This window comes from Tasmannia lanceolata, unplaced genomic scaffold (assembly GCF_043159265.1).
Source record: "Tasmannia lanceolata isolate RefF3 unplaced genomic scaffold, GAP_Taslan_0.1 ptg000020l, whole genome shotgun sequence".
NCBI lineage: Eukaryota > Viridiplantae > Streptophyta > Magnoliopsida > Canellales > Winteraceae > Tasmannia > Tasmannia lanceolata.
In genome coordinates this window covers 12,344,421-12,365,400 of record NW_027518697.1, presented here as the reverse complement: position 1 = coordinate 12,365,400, position 20,980 = coordinate 12,344,421, and the positions used below count along the sequence as shown (strand labels likewise).

General features: G+C 41.1%; 1 protein-coding gene across 1 annotated transcript; it reads left to right on the top strand.

The window, feature by feature from the left end:
• The first annotated feature begins 1,499 nt into the window (after positions 1 to 1,499).
• Positions 1,500 to 20,404, top strand: LOC143854505 (small nuclear ribonucleoprotein SmD1a-like). Its single transcript, XM_077364505.1, has 4 exons — positions 1,500 to 1,637; positions 1,743 to 1,819; positions 19,771 to 19,962; positions 20,067 to 20,404. The coding sequence occupies exons 1-4, from the start codon at positions 1,624 to 1,626 to the stop codon at positions 20,126 to 20,128; spliced, it is 345 nt and encodes a 114-aa protein (XP_077220620.1). The 5' UTR covers positions 1,500 to 1,623; the 3' UTR covers positions 20,129 to 20,404.
• The last annotated feature ends 576 nt before the right edge of the window (positions 20,405 to 20,980 follow it).

Here is a 20,980-nt window from a genome sequence, read left to right as displayed (position 1 = left end):
CCTGCACGTGTGTGCGGAGAATTCAAGCAATTAGAATTTTTTCCCTTCAGATCTCTGTCCTCCTTCAAATCCTTTGCCAAAGTATAACAACAGGACACTAAGCACATTAATTTGTTCTGATTTAACCTCTGGACGAAGGTTTGAAGAAGAAATGGAAACTCTATTGTGGAGACCAAGACTTGGTCCCATTTTCTATCGTAGTCCTCACCTCCAACGAACCAGTAAGGGGTGACCAATAATTGTTCATGGAAAATGCTTCGTTATCAACAATTCTTAGGCTCTCTGCTCGTGAAACGTTGTCTAAATTAAAAAAAACCTTCTTTTTAGTGCAGGTTGACCATATCTGTCACAGAGGTTTACTCCCTTTTAATAAATTCTTCACTATTCGAAAAATTTAACAACTGAGTCCTTTAGGCCCGGTTTAGATTGCAAGAAATTCTTATGAAATGATCTAGAAAGAATTGATATAATTATGGTTAATTTAGAGAGATATTATCGTAGAATGAAGCATGTTTATCGCTCGGCCCGTAGTGAGGTCAACTTACTCGATCCAGTGTTGACCGAAACTCTTTACATATGTTTGATTACCTGCCTCCCTAATGTTTTTTGGTTTTGTTCTTTCTTAATTTCTTTTACGATCAGGAGGGAAATGATATAATTATGGTTAATTTAGAGATATATTGTCATAAATTGAAGTATATTTATCGCTCGGCCAATAGTGAGGTCAACTTACTCGATCCAGTGTCGACTGGCACTCTATCGAGATGTTTGATTGCTTGTCTCTTTCACATTTTTGTTTTGTACCTTTTTTTTCTCTTTCGGCTCTCGTGTAGGTTGACCATCTCGCTAATGGAGGTTTGCGGCCCTTTTTAATAGGCTCAGTCCAAGTAATCATTTTTATTATGTAAAAAAAGTAGGACAATTTAGAAATATTTTTCCTTTCCAAACTTTTCCCTAAAATCCCTGCAATCCAAACAGGTCCTTAAAATGCCAAGGCTCCATGTTTTGATAATTGCATTCTCATCTTTTCTTTTATTATTTATACCGCTGTCAAAAGTTATTATAGTACCCAAAAAGCTCTTAGAACCCAATTAAAACAAAAAAGACAATTCGAATTTGTGCAATTAGAAATCATGGTAGTGCCAATCATGGTTTGAAATTTCGGTTTCGGCATAAATTTTAGACCTAGCCAAAACAAAAGTTTCAGCCGGCCGAAATTGGGTAAACACACACGAAATGTCGATTTTTTGGGCTGAAATTTCGGCCAAAATTACCGATAATTTCAGCTGAAATTTGGTAAAAGAATAAAAAATTAATATTGTTTTTTCAAATTTGGCCGAAATTGATGAAATTTCCGAAATTTCAACCGAAATTTGGCAGGTTTTGCCAATTGCAGTTTGGGAACGTTTCGGTTGGATGAAATTTAGAACCATGGTGCCAATATCAACAGCATAAAAATAACTTTAAAAAGTAAAGACAAACGAAGGGGGTGAAATGGCAAAAAAAAAGAAAAAAAGGCTGGAAATAATAGGACCCCTTTAAAAAAGACATTGATCCACCGCTTCATGACTGGCTTTTGCTTGGAGCCCTAGTTTTAGTTTCCTCTCTTCCTCTCTCGCCAAAATGAAGCTCGTCAGGTACTACTCTTTTTTCTGTTTTTTTCCTTCTTGTATTATCTTGTTTATGCAAAATATCTCTTGATTTCCTTCTCTCTCTTTTGATCTGTGTCTGAAAAAAATTAGGTTTTTGATGAAGTTGAACAACGAGACCGTGTCGATTGAGCTCAAGAACGGGACTGTTGTTCATGGCACCATCACAGGTTCCAATCTCTCTCTCTACATTAGCTTTCTTGATGCCACATTGTTTATGGTGGGTATGTTTGGCTATTTGAGCTTTCTTTTGACTTATTCTTCATGCCACATTGTTTATGGTGCGTTTGGGTGTTATTTGAGCTTTGTTATGACTGCTTCTTCATGCTACGTTGTTTATGGTGTGTTTGGGGTTTACGCCTGAATTGGGCTCCATTTTTAAGGTGAGTGTTTATTTAGGGAGGAAATTAGGTTTAAGACTGGTTTAGAGACATGAGTTCAGTTCCCCTATATGACATGGTGAATTTTTTGCTAAAGTTGATGAAATAAATTTATGAAATGGCATGTGAAAAGTTAGTGTGGAACGGGTTTTTCGAAGATAACTTAGAGGAGGAAGACAATCCCTCTAAGTTAGAGGTTGGTTTTCTTGGAAAATGACTTGACCAAACTTATTTCTTCTGACCCCCTCCAGGCTCCTATGCATGAACTCTTGGCTTCCAAGTATTTACTTTATGTGCAGGCAGTTGGTGAATGTGTCTACCACCCTTTTACTGATTGTACAGTTATTAAACGGATTTGCTACCATTTTCTAGAACGTCTTGGCATCTCATTTTCCTTTCAACTTAAGTTGGAGGAGTTAAATGGATGTTGGCCGATGAGGGCTCGGTAACTGAAGCTAGATGTTACGGAGGACCCTTCAATTTCTTTAATGTAGTATTATGTAATGGTAGAAAACAGGACTGTTAGAGACGATGTATTATCTGAAAGAAAATCGTGGAAGTATGTAAATTTTCATTATCCTGTGGGTCTCTTTAGGATTACTTTCGAGAAGTGACAGAATAAGACATCGGAAGATTGTGGCTGAAATTGGGAATTAGATGGGGAAAATGTTGCTGATTGGGAAGGAACCTTTTGCGAGTATCGACACTCAATTTTGATGGCATTTCAAGTTGAAACATGGGTCCATTGTCATGTGTTTTTTTAATGATAATAGATTTATTAATAAAAGAAGGGAAGAAATCCCCCGACCAAGGTGGTCAATAGTCAATACAAAGGTACAATGGAAAGAGCAAAAATATAGAACAGAATTGCAATATGAGGGAATTTTCAACTTCAACCAACCCTTTTTCAAATGAAAAATATCATATAAAAGATAGATAAATCCTCAGATGAAGGCAAAAGTCTCCAAAGAATCTCTGCCAACTCCCGATCTAGCTAATCTATCGGCACCACTATTAGTAGATCTCTGCACATGATGGTAAGATATGGAAAACCTCACACGGTCCTAAATCTTGTCAAACTAATTGGCGATTCTCCACGGAGGAGGGTGACTCCCAGCAAGCCAGCAGATGACACTGAGGGTCTCCCTCATAGTTGTCAGCGGTGTGATGCCCTGGAGTTCTATCTCTTCTCTTCTTTCAATCTATTGAGATAATAACAACATACTTTTCTCTTTCTTTATTCGTTCGAATTTGAAGAACTCCTCTGTTTCTTGTGATTTTGATTTCTAAAGTTCCCATGGATTGTTGAATTTTACTTTTACTATAACCATTTTGAGGATCATATTGAATGAATATGAGCTTAAATATGATGGTCGGATTGACTTAAACTTAACCATCAGATTTAGTGATTGATTTGATCACAAGATCCAATTGTCATATTGGAGTAATTTTACTGTGGATCACTGTGGTTTACCTAGATCTAAGATTTAAGGGTTAGATCTAGTTCTATTTTTGGGAAGATCGTTCAAATCCTAGATTGGCTAGAAGAGAGTTAGTTTTAACTAGGCAAAGGGTAGAAGAAACCTCCTAGCTTTTCGTCAGTTTGGTAAGATGATATTATTCTAATAAAGATTACATTACATTCATTGCTATGTTTCATTCTAATCAGGATGATCACCACTAGTATTCTCCTTTCTTCTTCTCTGCCTAAAAGTTAAAAACTCTCTCCTTTCTTCTTCTCAGGCTAAAACCCTCCCTCCCTCTCCCCAAATTGTCTCAACCATAGTTACCAGGGTGGGAAACGGAAACGAGAAACGAAAAGTGAAACGGAAATAGGAAACACATGAAAAAAATACAGGGGAAACGAGAAACGAGAAACAATAGAAAATCGTACGAGAAACGTCTTAGGAAATGATGTGTTTTTTCCAAAATGATTTTCGTAAGTTCCATGCATGTTTCCTACACGTTTCATATGCGTTTTCTACGAGTGTTGCATACGTTTATCATGCGTTTTCACATTATTTACATAAGTTTTTCATATGTTTCCCATGTGGCTTTCAGAAATATTTCTCCAATTTTGTATCATATTTTGAAAACGTTTTTCAAACGTGTTTCCCTCATTTTAGGGGAAACGAGTTTCCGAACCGTGAGAAACACATTTTAGGGGAAACGGGTTTCCCACCTGCCCAAGGAGTTTTCGGCAACTATGGTCTCAACCCCAACCCTCTCTGTCTGTATTGGGATTTTTTCTGTTTTCTTTTCATGTCTCTCTCTTTTGAATTTTATAAACTCGTTTGTTGCTTCTAGCAATTTCCCATCAACATTGTTCTGCATCAACTCGACCAATTTCCTAACTAATGGCAAGATTTGAATGTTCACGTGATTGAAAATGGAAAAACAGGGAAGACTCCAACAGACCACTTTGCTCAATTTCTTCAAATCATTAAATACACTATGGCTTTAATAAATCTTATAAAAGCAGTCAAGTAGAGTGCTTACCTCCTCACAAATTCAATTGCGCTATTTATCTCATAAAAATTTTGTCATCAAATCCCCATTTCACTTCCATTTTATGCATCTTCACTTTACCTCCTTAAAAAATTCAATTGCCCTAAATATCTCATAAAAATTTCTTCATCAAATCCCCATCTCACATCCATTTGATCAATATTGACTTTAAATACATACAAAACAGAAAACATCAATCTATCAATTGTTCAAACACTCTGCCATCTCTAACCTAGTCATAATCCGAATTCATACAATCAATGTTCCAGTAATGAAACTCAAGGAAAGAAATCTCAAACCTGAAAGGGTATATCGGTGACCAAAGAGTCTCCTGTCTTCCCATGATGCATCGCTAAGACTGACTCTCCACCTTCGTCCACCCCTTCAAGTAGTCTCTACCGAGGAGTGCTGACAGAGAATGAATCTAGAAATGGATGATGATGATGAAAATGATGATGAAGGTATACCTGAAAGAGGAGCATGGATCCGAAGAATGCTGCTAGGAAAAAAAGGCTATAGGAGAGGAAAACGGCCGGAAGCCCTAGCTTTATTCCAAGGCCCAAAGAGCCTTTGCTTTTGCCTTTCATCGGTGGAGATTGAGATTAAAATCTAGATCTTCTTTTTTAATTCTATGGTAGCTACTGATTTTCTTTCTATCTTTTAGAGAAGAATTGACAAGTTTTCTTCTTTGAATTGTCTCGCTCTTTTCTTCGTTGTATCTTCTCCTACTTTTGTGCACTACTGAGATTGAGATTGAGATTGAGATCTTTGATTTTCTTTTTCTCTTTTGAAGAAGAATTGAGAAGATTTGTGTTTCTTATTATTTTTTTTTGAAATGGCAACATTTAATATATTAAAATACAGAACCGAGATGGTCCAAAAAGATTACATTAGGCGATCAAAAAACAAAATCAAGGAGGAAGGAAGTCAAACCACTCCTATTCTAACCTATTCACACCCTCTCTCGCTCCAGCGTCTGCGTCACTATTAGCAGACCTCCTTACATGCTTAAAAATTATAGAGGAACCTAACACTAGATCAGAGATTTCCTCAATTAAAGATAGGAACCTCCAAGGAGGAGCTGCAAGTCCCGAAAGCCAAGATATCACATTTGAAGAGTCACCCTCCACGATGACCTTATCGTAGGACCCATTTTTCAGATGCTTTATCCCACAGTATGCGGCTCTTACTTCCGCCTCATTTGAATCCTAGAAACCTATGGGCCCCAAAAATGCCCACAGAACCGTGCTCTCTGAATCTCTGCACAAGCCGCCAATTCCTGCTGGACCGGGATTGCCTAAGCTCGAACCATCAAAATTTAATTTAACCATGTCAACCATAGGTGCTTCCCACTGTTGTGAAATTTGAACTTTACTCCCTCCTTCATTACAAATAATTTGCCACCCTTCCCAAAGATCAAAAGCCGAAACGAACCTAAAAAAAGGAGGACTTCTAGCCCACAGAATACAAGCAGCGATGATCTTTACATACAACCAATAGGGGGTTTTAGACTCCCCTTCAAACACCCTAGAATTCCTTTCTTTCCAAATAACCCACCAAGTAGCTAGTAGACAAATCTTCCAAAGAACTTTCCCTTTCTTTTTCCACGGGCACAGCTCCCAGCTTTTAATCAAATCAGATATGGAGTTGGGAAAAACCCAACAAACACCGAAGCGCGATAAAAGGAGCCCCCAAACCTCTCTTGCAACTTTACAGTGAATAAACAAATGGTTAATAGACTCACCCGCGGAGAGACACAAGGGGCAGTGATCCACCAAGAACATTCCTCGCTTTCTTAGAAATTCAATGGTTTGAATTCGACCGCTCCAAACAGACCATCCAAAAAAGGCCACCCTAGGAGGGTACTGAGATTTGCAAATAATGGATGGAACAGAGACTTCAACACTAGGCACCAATTGAAAATAAAAAGATTTAACTGAGAAGAAGCCTGAAGAACACCACACCCACACCCGTCTGTCATAGCCGCTTCTTTTGATATAGCATCCTTCAATCATCTCATATAACTGTTGTACAGATTCAATTTCCCTTATCGAAGAAACCTCTTCTGAACTTTAAACTCCAAACCACTTGCAAGTTTACCCTATTGAAACACTCCGAGACGTTTGCCTCCTTTTGGGAAGAGACTAAGAATAAGTTCGGGAAAACCTCCTTGAGAGGTGCAACCGAGCATCACGCATCTAACCAGAATCGAATCCGATCACCCACATGCACTTTGAATCTGACTCCTTTACTAAAATCATGCTCCACCTTCAAGATATCTCGCCAAACAGTCAACCCTTTTGGACCGTAATCATCTGTCGAGCACCATTGTCCTTCTCTAACCCCGTACTTGCTACCAATAACCTTTATCCATAAAGAAGCTTGCTCCACCCCAAATCTCCAAAGCCATTTTCCTAGAAGAGCTTGATTGAAACCTTTGACTCTCCTGATACCCAAACCTCCACTGTTTACCGGCATACAGACGGATTCCCATTTAACCAGGGAAATCCCTCCCTTATTGCCTGATCCTCCCCACAGGAATCTTCTCTGAATCTGCTCAATCCTCAAAGCCACGCTCGCCGGGCACTTAAACACAGAGAGGAAATAAATTGGGATGTTAGAAAGCACTGCCTTGATTAGAACTAGTCTACCACCTTTTGAAATCAGATTGTGTTTCCATGACTCCAGTCTTCTCTCAATTCTATGGACAATTGGATTCCATAGATCCTTACTTGGTCTTCCCACTCCCAAAGGGAGACCAAGGTACGCTGCTGGCAAAGACTCTAAGACACAACCCAAAATCTTCGCAAACCCAGAAGCCACAGTCGGATCCACATTAATTGCGAATAACCTAGATTTTGAAAAATTAGATCGTTGCCCAGAAACCAACTCATAACACCTTAAGACCGCCTTAAGATTCAAGATTTGAGACACCTTCGGAGCACAGAATAGGAGAGTGTCATCTGCAAATTGTAATAAAGAGACCTCCACTTTATCCCTCCCAATAATAAAACCTTCAAATAAACCCAGCACACTCCCTTTCTGCATCAGTCTACTAAGGGTATCCGCCACAATCACAAATAAAAAAGGAGAAAGAGGATCCCCCCGTCTCAATCCCCTAGAGGATTTGAAGAATCCTTTAGGGGATCCATTGATAAGAATTGAGAACCATGCCGATGAAATGCAATTCCTAATCCAACCCCTCCATCGATTCCCAAAACCCATTCTTCTCAGCAGGAAATCCAAAAAATCCCAGTCCACCTTATCATAAGCTTTTTCCATATCTAATTTGCACAGAACCCCTCCCTTACCACTTCTTTTATAAGAGTCAATTGCTTCATTAGCGATGAGAGAGCAATCTAGGATTTGCCTATTACAGACAAAAGCACTTTGACTTTCCGAAATGATTTTTCCAAGAACCACTTTAAGCCTATCCGCCAAGACTTTGGCCAGCACTTTGTAAAGACAACCCACCAAACTAATCGGCCGAAACTCCTTCACCATCGATGCCCCCTCTACCTTCGGAATCAAAGAGATAAAAGTGGCCCTAGTACTTCGGTCCAGAGTCAAACCTTCATGAAACTCCTGAAAGAATCGCAAAATATCCGGCCTAACATACTCCCAACAATCCTGAAAAAAGGCAAGACAAAAGCCACAGGGCCAGGAGCCTTGTCCCAAGCCAGAGAAAACAATCCTTTCTCAATCTCTTCCTCCGAAAAAAGAGCTTCCAGCTTAGCGTTTTCCTCTAAACTTAAGTTACCGAAAGCCACCTCCTCTGAAATGGGGTGACCCACTCCATCAGCCGAGTACAGATTCCTGTAGAAATCAAGAATCTCCTTCGTTATGACCTCCTTACCCGACACCCTCGACCCACGCACCACTAATGATTCTATTCTATTCCCCCTCCGCCGCACACTAGCCATAGCGTGGAAGTAAGCTGTATTTTTATCACCCTCTACAAGCCATTTTACTCTTGATTTTTGCCGCCAAGTTATTTCATCATGAAGGAGCAAACCTTTATGCTCTTGCTTCGCTCTCCCCAGCTCCTCCAGTCATCATCCGAACTCAAGCCACACTCCCCCAGAGTATTCAGCTCAGCCATTTTATTTTCCAACCAAATTTTTCTCCCGACAAACAGCTCCTTTCTCTCCTTTACCCATTCTTTTAGTTTTTTCTTCACATGCTTCAATTTACTACCAATCACCACATCAGCTGGACCCACTGAAATACAAGATTCCCACCACCCTCCTAACCGCTCCTCCATTTGAGGAATATTCAGCCAGGCTAGCTCAAACCTGAAGGGAGGGGGACCCAGGATTCCATCCTGGGATCCAACAGGATCGGACAACGGTCAGAAACCGAGTGAGCCAAAGTCTTCTGGAACACATCCTGATGCGAGTCCAACCACTCGCCAGAAATTAAAAAACGATCGATTCTGCTTCTGCTCTGACCTCTAGACCACGTGAAAGATGCACCAGACAGTGGTAAGTCCACCAACTCAAAATCATAAATAAAATTAGAGAGAGCCAACATATTCTGACTTACTCTCTTACAGCCCAATCTTTCTCCCACCTCCTTAATTTCATTGAAATCTCCCCCAATACACCAAGGATGAGAACAAAGATCTCTCACCTTACCCAATTCCTCCCACAACAAAACTTTTTCCTCTTGGATTACCGAACCATAAATTCCCGAGAAAAGCCAGAAAGAATTGTCTTCCACTTTTCTAAACGAAATCGATAAAGAAAAATCTCCCTGCCACACCTCCTGATTTTTCCACTTTACACTATCCTAGGCTATCAAAATACCTCCTGAGGCCCCCTAGAAGCTAGAAAACAGAAATCCCAATCAGCAGGAACACCCAAGCTTCTCACATCACTTCTGCTGATAGATTCCATCTTCGTCTCTTGAATACATAAGAGATCTGGGTTCGTTGATTTCACCATCTCCTTCACCCGAATTCTCTTTTCCTGAGACCCTAAACCATTTACGTTCCAAGAAATTATCTTCATTAAACCTCCTTATTGATGGTACTCTTCCCCTTCCTATTGCTATAAGTCCTCCCCTTCCCCTTAATAGAATAGCCCTTCCCAGAAGAACCAGAATCATAATTAATATTCGATTTTAACCTGAGCAATTCCCTCTCTTTCCGTCTCAAGTTGACCTCTGAAGTATTAGATGAAGACCCATGTACAGAGTCTCTTAATTCAGTAGATTTAATCTCTAATCTGAACTTGGCCTCAGGCCCCGCATAAAAGAGACCCAATTCCTTACTGATTTTCAAAGTATGGTCCACCATAAATTCAGAAACCTCCTCTCGGGATCCCTCCCACTGACTCTTGCCATCCTCCGATGATCCTTCAGCGGCTACACCCCCGCCAACCAAATCCGTTATACAATTATTTATGAGAACATCATTCTGAAAATCTTGCCTAGCTGAACCCCTTTGAGAATCTCCCTTGATAAACTGGATCGCTTTTAAAGATTCAGATGCCAAATCCTCTCTTGAAAGGATCAAACCCAACTTCCTGCGAATGCACGATTGCTTGGCTGGAAATGAACCCCCCATAGTAATTTTGACTAAATTGCCGAAAAAAGGCTCTCCCTGGGACCCATATTTGGTCCCTACCAAACCAAAAGAGCCACAAAGGTCAACATCACCAACTTAGCTGCTCCAGACTTAATAACACAGGAACCAAAACTGCTAATTTTGGAAACGACCCACTCTTCAGAATCAATAGCATCCAATGCTTCGCAGGAGAGCCTCCCTGACGGAGAACCACAAACCATCGAGGATCCATCCACCCCACGCTCCTCACCCGCCCAATCTTCATTGAAATCTAAACGGGATACAATACCACTCGAAATATACCATTCAAGGAGACTCTTTCTTCTACCACCTACAAACCTAGAGCCTTGCTTCTGACTCCCCATCAATAGAGACGAAGAAATAGATTGCAAAGCATCAAGTCCAAAGGCTGGAACCAGAGATTCAAGGCCAGGCGAATAGCATAAAGACTCTCTTCTATCTCCCAGAGGCCTAAATTGAGAAGGGCTTATCAACATGCCTAAATTGATGGCTGAAAAAAACTCAGCCCTATCACTAAAATCCGGGTCAACCCCAGGCCCAGGCCCAAAAAGAGGCTCGCAAGAAGCATAGTCCCCAGCCCATTCACACCCTGCAAGCACACTAGAATAGGAGAAAACCGGGCCCATATCCACAGATTTTTCTCTTAAAATACTCGGGCTCTCCAGCTGTCTACTAGACCTCGAAGAAATTGTTGAACAGTTTTCCTCAAGACTAGTCAAATACTCTGACGAATCCATCACCTCAACGTCAGACCAGTCCCAACCACAAACGCTCCGCCACTTGTACACTGCGGGGGAACCCAAATTTTGAAATTCAAAAAATCCGCCACCTGTGTTCAAATTAACATGCGCCCCATGCAGTGTAGGATAAGGAGAAGGGCTAACATGCACTGGCACCGCCGTCTCAGCCAATCCCACACCCATCCTGGAAAAAACTTCGGGAACCAACGATTCAACCAAACAACCCAACCTAGTTGAAACCTGCTCTTCTACCAAAGATCCCTCCAGAGAGGAAACTGACAGTCCATCTTCCTCCCCAGCAATCACCGATAAAACCCTCCCCAAGCTGCGATTCTCAGAATCCTCAGACATTCCCTCAGCACTGTCTTCCTCCTCACTAAATTCCTTTTGAACCAGAACCCACCTTATAGCACCATCAAGAGAGACTTGGATTGATAACTCATTACCTACTTCGTCATCTGTGATTACCAAGATTCGAGCCACCCCATAACCATTACCAGCAAAACATGAAGGGTCACACTTAACAACCCTACCAATTTTCTCCCCGATTCTCCAAAAGTTATCTTCGCACCAAGCTTCAGGTGGAACCCCAGAAATACTCCACCAGATAGGGCAACCCTCCTTTGAAAATTTAGCCCCCCACAATAGAATTTCAACAAAAGGAGAATTGACGGCATTTTTCCAATCCGTTATAAGCTCAGCTCTATTAATTCCCACCGGAGGGGTGATCAGCACCTCCGTCTCAGAAATTTTGTACACCACCACTTCAGTAAGGACTCTGTTTTTACGATTAAGCCACTTCTCCAATGCCTCCAAATCACCCGACCACCCTTCTCCTATCTTCCCCCAAATACCCAAATCAGCATTGCTTATAGACTTAAGAGGAACCACCTCAATATTAAAAGCCACACCTTCAGAAGTTAGAGGAATAACCTTCTCCTTCCTAACTTCCACTGATTGCTTACCCGTATTTTCCTTCCTTTTAGCACCCTTCGATTTCCCAACAAACTGAGAGGGGAAGTTAAAATCCAAGGTGGACCAAAACTTATTGCATTCCCAGCATTGCACCCTTTTGCGAAAATTCCGAAACCCACACCTACAACATCTCCAATCCCCCAAAGATCCTAGGCTTCTTCTCCGGGAAACACTCTCTAATCTCCTAACAGCCCTACTTTTCACATAGGTCCAAGATTCCGCATCAACTGGATCCCTCCCATAGAGATCACCCGCACCAGCGCCCCCAAAAGGACCCAACGGAACCAGATTTGCTCCCGTCGCCACAGATCTTTCCGCCCCAGTATTGCGCGGGCCCTCTCCCAACAGAACCAAATTTGCTCCCGTCGCCACAGATCTTATCGACCCAACAATACTCAAGCCCTCCCCCAAAACAGCCAAATTAGGCACTTCACCCCTCCTAGAACTGGGACCTTCTTCCCATACACCACAAGACAAGACCCCCATATCAACCATCATGTGCAGAGCATATACCAGGGAAAACTCTCCAAACCCGAGCTCCGACTCAGATGAAGAATCAGAAACCGAATCAGAAACAACTGAGGAGGAAGATGAACCTTATGTCTACGAAGCAGAGATTTCAGACTTAGCGAGTTCAGAATCTGATACGGATGGAAATGAAGAAGAAGATGTAAGATGGGGAGAAAATGAGGAAAGAATGCCAAGCACAGGTAGCGAAACAACCCCAACCAGCAGACACCGACAAAGACAACCTTCGCCGGAAGCTACTAACTCGGAAGCTTTCCGGGCAGCCTACTTACCCTCTTCGACTCAAAACGGCAGAAGTCCATCTCCCCGAAGCCTGAGTCCACTTTTCTTCTTAGACTCGCCGTCAGATTAGCGCTGCCCGGTTTAGACTCGCCGTCAGATTAGCGCCGCCTAGAACAAATTCTTATTCTTCTTCTCTTCTCTAGAATTTTTTCTTCTTCGTATCTTGGTTGATCTTCGAAGTAGTGCGAAAAGACTATTTTTAGACTTGGTCTTTTGGGTGTTCAGCAGATGACATTGAGGGTCTCCCTCATAGTTGTCAACCCGTGACTCGATTTGACTCGACTCGTGACTCGTAAGAGTTTTTGACAAGAACATAAATTTAATTGGAAAAAATATAATTATATATCAAAAGATGAAACATGCAAAAAATATAATCCAATAGCACATAGATAAAACACTAAGCCAAAAATATAAATAACTATATGCTTGTGACTTGCATGCACAAAAATAATTAAGTTCTAAGTTCCAACTTCCAAGTTTTCAACCATAAAAAAAATGAAGCCCAGGCCCAACAACTTGACTTGACTTGTAAGAATCTTATTTTTTCGAGTAAACTACCAGCGGCTTGTTCGAGTCACCAGATGACTTGGACGAGTCTTCAACAGAAGCGAGTCACATGGGTGACTCGCCTCGAAAGCCGCTTGACTCGGGAGTTGATTTGTACGACTCGTAAGAGTTTGACAACCTGCGAGTCACCCGCCTCGAAAGTCCAGCGACTTGACTCAGGAGTTGAATTGAATGACTCTTAAGAGTTTTACAGCTATGGTCTCCCTCCACAATCAGATGGCTCCTGTCTCTCTTGTCGGTTAATTTCATCCTCTGCAAAACTGCCCATACCTTCGCTTCATTTGAATCAGTGATTCCAATTGGACCTGAAAAGGCCCACCTACTATCCCCTCCCTCTTATCTCTTAAGACAAGACCTGGCAAACGGGCAAGCCGGGCCGGGTTTGACTCGGCCCATACAGGTCCGGGTCAAAATGACCCGGAAAATTTTACCGGTCACTAAGCTTGGACCCGCACCCCTGCACGGGCTGGGTCAACCTGCGGGTCACCCGCTTTATTACAACGAATTCTTGTTTTGTTTAAAAACTTCTCTACCACTGCTGTATGCTAAGACACTGACGTGACATGTGGCGAATATATCACTTCCCTCCTCAAAAAGGTCGCCCACATTATTCTAGAAAAAGTAAAGAGGAAATTTCGCAGTGACGAAATTGTCCTCTACCCACCATGAAAGAATTAATTCAAATGTTAGCTAAAAGAAGGGTAGTTTGGGTATTAGGGGATCATTACTGCCATGACTATGACAGGTGGGAAGTGGGATTTTATTAATGTGACGAAAATACCCTCACAAGTTTCAGGTATTTTTGTCCCATATCCTTTATTCCTCTCCCTAAAAAAGTATCAGCTTTTTTAACAGGCACCCGCGGGTCCACCTTGCCCGGACCAGTTTTGACGGGTCGGGTGGACCCGCGGGTCAAATTGAAACGGGTCACGATATTGGGACCCGGACCCGGAAATTACGGGTGAGCCGAGTCGACCCGCGGGTTCGGGTCACTTCTTGCCAAGTCTACTTAAGACACCACCTAGCCTGCTGGCCTTGGATTACCCAAACTTATCCATCAAAGTTAAATTTCAAGAGAAATGTATCGGAAGTCCACCACGGGGATGGAGTGACAGCTAGCTCGCCGCTTGCACACATCTCTCTGCATCCTTGCCATAAATCATAGCCCGAGACGAACATGAAGCTGGGAAGAATCCTTGCCCATGAAATGGTTAAGGCGATGAGAATATGAGCTGCGAGCTCCTGATCAGGTCTTTGAAGACCCGGGCATTTCTTCTTCCGTAGAATCCATATAGTAGCTGGTAATACCACCTTCCAAAGGATTTTCCCAGTTTGTCTCCAAGGAATTAAGGACCAACAGTCTAGGATGTCGATAAGGCAGGTTGGGAAAAACCAAATCAAACGAGTTTACTCTACACTTCTCTGGCTAGCCTGCAGTGAAGGAACACATGGTCCACCGACTCACTCGCCGCCGCACATAGGGCTCAATGATCCACGACGAGCATGGGGTGATTGCGTAAGTGATCTACTTTGAGAATTTTATCTTGAAAAGCAGTCCAGCCAAACTCGCAAACCCTGTGAGGAGCAGGAATATTCCACACTTTGGTTTGAAGCGAGGATGCAGAGGAAAAAAAGATCTGATAGTAGAAAGATTTGATGGAGAATACCCTGGAGGAGTTTCAGATCCAAACCCTTTTATCACTTTTTTTATTGTAGAGAGATTCCAATATCTCCAAAAACCGAGCTACCTGATCTATCTCTGTCAAATAAGTTTTGCCTGAAATTCACTTTCCATGATATTCTACTATCCACCCATTGTTAAATGTTGCGTGATAAGAGATAAAATGGAGAGACTAGAGAGTGGCTTCCTTGGGTCAAAGTTGCTTTGGTTGATGTAAAGAAGTGGAAGGAAAAGCTTTTTTTGTCCTCCTTGTTTTAGTTTCATATTAGTACTATGAAGGGTGACTCACTGACTTGCTTAATATGATAAAGTGGGCTATGACCAAGGAGCCAGGCCCTCGGATGCGGTCTTTCATTTTGATTTGGTGGTGGATTTAGATATTTCTTTTGTTGTGCCATACGGGGAGGAAAATAAGATGGTTGCTTCTGTACAAAAGGTCTCTTGAGGTCCTTTTTGTATGGAGGTGCCTTTACACCTTTATTCACTTCTCTAGTTCTTGTATATTTTGGTTTCATTAATAAAATTTGTTTCTTGTCAAAATCAATACATAAATAAATTTGGTGCCACTGCATTGTGAGTACTTAAATAGATCTCATGTGAAAACTGATGAAATGTGTGCATTATGAGAAAACCGATCAATTCCAGTGATGAACTATTCATGATCATTTTTACTGGATGACATGGAGACCAGATCGTTGGCATTTGACATCTCAAACTGTTGAGAAAATCATATATGAGGGCTACATTTCATGGATGTGTACACTCCTTGATACATGTATGGTTAGGCTGAATGTTCCTTATTTTAACCATGGGTTCATAAAGAGAGGATAGGGCATTAAGTCGTTGAGTGAAATTTGAAGAATCTCAATCTATGTTTTCTGAATTCTAAGCTTTGGAGTTTGACTAAAACCTAAAGGGGCTGTTCACCATGTTGGTACCAAGCCAGGGCTTATTTTATCCTTAGACTTGCTATTCTCTGTTCACTTCAACCTTCGTTCTTGGATAAAACATTACGAGAATAAAATCGCTGGATGATAGAAAGATGATTTCAAGAGGTACTTACCCAAGAAGGATAGCCAATCTGAGGAATGGCTTATCCAATGATTTTTATCCCCGTCAAGAACAGCCCCCAAGGGTGGAGTCGCATGGGTTATGCTGTTATGGCTTTGTACATTGAAGTTTGGGGAATTGAAATTAACTTAAGCTGTGATCCTAATTGTTTTTTGTTTGCTTACAAGCTGAAAATCCTTGCTTATTTTCAGACTTAAAGCATGTCAGGTAAAGAGAATGGCATGCCTTAATAGATCTGGCAAGAAGTGACCCGGACCCGCGGGTCGGGTAAATTTCCTGGTCCGGGTCCCAATATCGTGACCCATTTCAATTTGACATGTGGGTCCACCCGGCCCGTCAAAACCGGGCCGCGTAAAAAAAGCCGATACTTTTTTGGGGAGAGGAATAAAGGATATGTGACGAAAATACCTGAAACTTGTGAGGGTATTTTCGTCACATTAATAAAATCCCACTTCACAACTGTCATAGTCATGGCAATAATGATCCCCTAAAACTCAAACTACCCTTCTTTTAGCTGACATTTGAATTAATTCTTTCATGGTGGGTAGAGGACAATTTCGTTAATGCAAAATTTCCTCTTTACTTTTTCTAGAATAATGTGGGCGATCTTTTTGAGGAGGGAAGTGATATATTCGCCACATGTCACGTCAGTGTCTTAGCATACGCCAGTGGCAGAGAAGTTTTTAAACAAAACAAGAATTCGTTGTAATAAAGTGGGTGACCCGTAGGTTGACCCGGCCCGTGCGGGCCCAAGCTTAGTGACCCGTAAAATTTTCCGGGTCATTTTGACCCGGCCCAGCCCAGCCCACCCGTTTGCCAGGTCTATGCCTTAATATGCACTTCTAATTCTTTTTTCCCTTCAAGCTTTGGTTTTGCATGATACTATTTTAATCCTGCGAAAACAGTACAAGAATATGCTCCTGTTTTCTTAGTGGAGAACAGCATGCCAGCTAGGATTGACTACTGACCAGCGAGGCCAGTTGCCAATCCTTTGAAATTACATCTAGCCCTCCCTAGACGCCGCAATGGCGAGAGCCTCATGCGCTGGGCCGCCCTTTTTTAGTCCTTCCAGCAAAAGGTGGTTTGTCAACTGCCAAAAAACATTAAATTTAAATCAGTTTTATGATGCTCGGCTGGCTGCCTTTAGTAGGCCGAACTCTTCTCTAGTGTCATATTGGCCAAGTGGCTGGCCTTATTGATGGCCAGAGATCATGATATATTGGATGGCATTTATTGAAATTTTACCCATGAAATAGGGGTATTGGTCATTTTGAAAGAGAAAAAAAAAGGGTCAAAGGCAGGCTTTACTGCCCTATCCGGTCTCACAATTGTTTTTGCTTGTCTCCTGACTCTCCTCCCAGATATTTGGCATGTATATGGGTTTTGTTCTTTTAATGGAAATGCAGTAGCATTTTCCTAGTAAAAACTCGTAGCTCTAGGTAGAATGCAATTACCTAATGCCTTTATCAATGCTTGTGGCTATGGATGGACATCATTCACTTTTTTTTTGACTGATACGGACATTATTCACTTATATTATTTTGTGGGAAGCTTTATATGTACCTGCTTGCTGTCTCTCTAACCACACCCATCCTTCCCTTTAACATTCTAAAAATGTAGAGGTAACTCAGAATTAGAGGAACAATGTAATCTCCCAAGGAAAGATTATTTTAAGCTCTAGATATCGTTCTAAATGATAATAACAGGGAGTTCTAAATAGACTGGTGATGAATCTTGGCATTATGTGCATAGTTGATAATATTCTTTATATAGAAAGTGTATATTAAATTGACCAGATAATAATTTTTATGGATTTTGCATTACTGAGAGAACTGAAACCTGATTACTGAGAGAACTTGAAACTGATAAAGGATTGTACGGAGTACTTGGAAAACGGTTTTGACTAGATCATATGAGACGGGGAATGCATGTGGCCGGTGGAAGAATTTGGCTGAATGGCAAAGACATTTCAGGTTGTAGTGGGAGGCCAATTCCTTAAAGACATCCCTCATGACACTTTAAGTTATATTGCTCTGATTAAGACATTTCTCTCAAATAAAGCTTGGCATGGGCGTGGTTATTGAAACTCTGGTTGGTTTGATTTGCCAATTTATACCACTTCCAGCTGGAAAGTATGGGTTCACTTTATATCTGGTTTGTGACGTGTCCCTTAAAATTGGAAACTTTATGAAAATAGGGGAAGGAAGAATTGGGTGAAGACCTATTGAAAAGGAAAGTGCATTCCCATTATCACAATTATAACTCCAATTGTCAGCCAGCAAATGGAACTACTTTTCAGAAGGCCCTGCCTCTATTTGCACATGACGGAACAACATAGAGACTGCCAATCATTGTTTTGTTGACTGTACTTTTCAATGTTGCTGACAATAGGATCTTTCCTGATACTTTGTCAGTCAATATAGACTCTAACCTACGCAAAAAGATCAAAAGAATATGGACTGGGAGAAACTAAAAAAAATCAGGTTGAAGTGTTGAAAGGTTTTCCTAATAGTTTATTGACTGACACAAAGGTGTGAAATAAATTAAGATACTAATATCAATTCATATATCAAGAGCATTTCAGTGACTCAAACAGCCAATGTTGTCCAGGAATTGGAATGCCAGAAAATACCAGCACATGAGACCATTTTGCTAGAGTTTAGGAAGCCTCAAAGGGCCATTCCAAAAGAAAAAGCAAGGCCGAAAGAGTACCACGCAATTGTGAAGACAATAATGAATGATTAGTCCGCGCCTTCATTCTATTAGAAACAGAATGTGATGATCAATTTGGAGGAATTTCTTCCTTCTCAAAAAATAATTTGGAGGAATTTCTGGGTCTGTGGATGGAGATGGAATGTTTCATACAGAAAGGGAAAATCGTCTTTGTTTTGCTAGGCTTGATGCTGATGGTGATAGTGGAATGTTTACATACACACACGATCCTTTAGCCAACAATAAGGTATAGGTGGTGATCATACATAACTTTACTGCTCAATTTGGTGCGGAAAGCAGCGCATATACCCTTGTATTTCTAAGTTCTTCAGACTCTGTTGGACACTTGGCATAGTGCAGTTTGTTCAAGAACGTTAAACTTCATAAGCCTGCATGGGACCTGAAAAAGTCACCACACAGCAGAAACAGTAACTTTAGTTTCCATTAATCCCCAAAGGAGCCCCCAGGATCTATTAAACGACCAATGTGCTAGGGATATAACCTTGTTAAGTGGCTTGGTTCCACTGTTATACCCGCATCTGCAGTCTTTGGGTTTTATCGAAAGTTTCTCACTTCCTAAAAATGTATATTACCATGCCTAGATCAAGATGCCTTTTGTGCCTTGCTTGGTTATTGTGGATGCATTTGCAGGCTAATTAGGAAAAAGTTTAAGACTGTTAAACTTGTTGTTCTATTATTGTGTTATAATTTTTTATTTATTTTTGAATGGCAAATTGCATTAGCTAAGGCAAGAAGACCGTGGTGGAGTCATTGTTGTGTTGTTATTGATTGCAGGAAGGACAGAATAGGTAAAGGAGAAACCACCTATATGCATTATTACTTATCACGGGAATAATTTTATTGATAGTTATATGTGATATATAGTACAAAGAAAAGCTGATACATTAACATGCGCTCTTTTGACGGAATGAAACTTAAATTTTAGTTTTAAGATGCTTGAAAGGGTGAAGTGTTATAACACTTTTTAGATGATCCTGCACTAGCCTTTTTTTGGCCAAAATTTGATTGAAACAGTTATATGTAGTCACAGTTTGTGATTTAATTTGGGTTCTTTGGATTGTTGCAGGAGTTGATATCAGTATGAACACACATTTGAAGACAGTGAAACTGACGGTCAAAGGTAAAAATCCGGTGACGCTTGATCACCTAAGCGTTAGGGGCACCAACATTCGATACTATATCCTCCCTGACAGCTTGAATCTCGAGACGTTACTTGTTGAGGAAACACCTAGGGTCAAGCCCAAGAAGCCAACTGCAGGTGGGCACTACTCGCTCTTTTCTTTCTATCATCACTTCACTATCTCTAGCTCATCCTTTCCGCCGAATGGTTGTTTTATGTGCTTTGTGTTGGTTTTAAATCAGGGCGACCTTTGGGACGTGGTCGGGGCCGTGGACGCGGGCGTGGCCGTGGTCGAGGCCGATAGTTGGGGGTTGCTCTCTAGCCAATTTTTGCACCATCTGCTTTTGTAAAAATAGCCTGCATCCTTTGAGGAGTTTAGTTGAGCTGAGCTTAAAAATTGGGTACTGCTCTTTTAGCTTAATAGCCAGAAAGATTTAAAGGATTTATAGGATGTGGGTTAGTTTTATATTATTATGCTTCTTGAATGAAAACAACAACTTGATCTGGATTGTTTTTTGAGGCGGAAATGGTTGTTGTGAGGATTGAGACTGTGACTCAACTGCTATATGGATATTGTGTAGATGTCTTGTGCTGAGGCTGTTTTTGTTTTGGATTTTAGAAATGATTTTGAGTCCAAAACTGATTATTGGAATCAAGATTAAATGTAAATTTGAATCCAATAATCAGTTGGACTCACTATCGATTCTCAAAATCTAAAATCCTTTGATCCAAAGGATCCGTACGTTAATCAACAGGATTTGGGCACAACAGCTGGATACCTTTTTCATTATGTTTGATCAAAGGTCTACAATCATCAGATAATGGTTGGATCAAGGGCCATGGGCCGTGCTTGTACTGGCCGATGATGGCCATGGGCCCAATCACAGTAAACATGGCAGTGGATCCAGGCCGTACATTATTATTATTTTTTTAAAATGAAAAGGATGATACACTGGGAAATGATAGATTCACCCCGTTTTCTTCCTTGGGCTACCCTCTTTTAAAAAGTGTAGTCATAAATACACTAGATGATCTCTACAAACATAGAAGCAACACCTCTTATATCCGAGAAATTATACTAAAGGTAAAAAAGGTATTTATCAACACTGAGAAACCTGGATATGAGAAGCATATGGGAAGTCTCATATGGTCCACT

Excerpts from the sequence above, each read along its gene's own strand:
- LOC143854505 (XM_077364505.1), top strand. Across the intron at positions 1,820-19,770 it reads TGTTCATGGCACCATCACAG|GAGTTGATATCAGTATGAAC; the intron begins GTTCCAATCTCT and ends GGATTGTTGCAG. Across the intron at positions 19,963-20,066 it reads GCCCAAGAAGCCAACTGCAG|GGCGACCTTTGGGACGTGGT; the intron begins GTGGGCACTACT and ends GTTTTAAATCAG.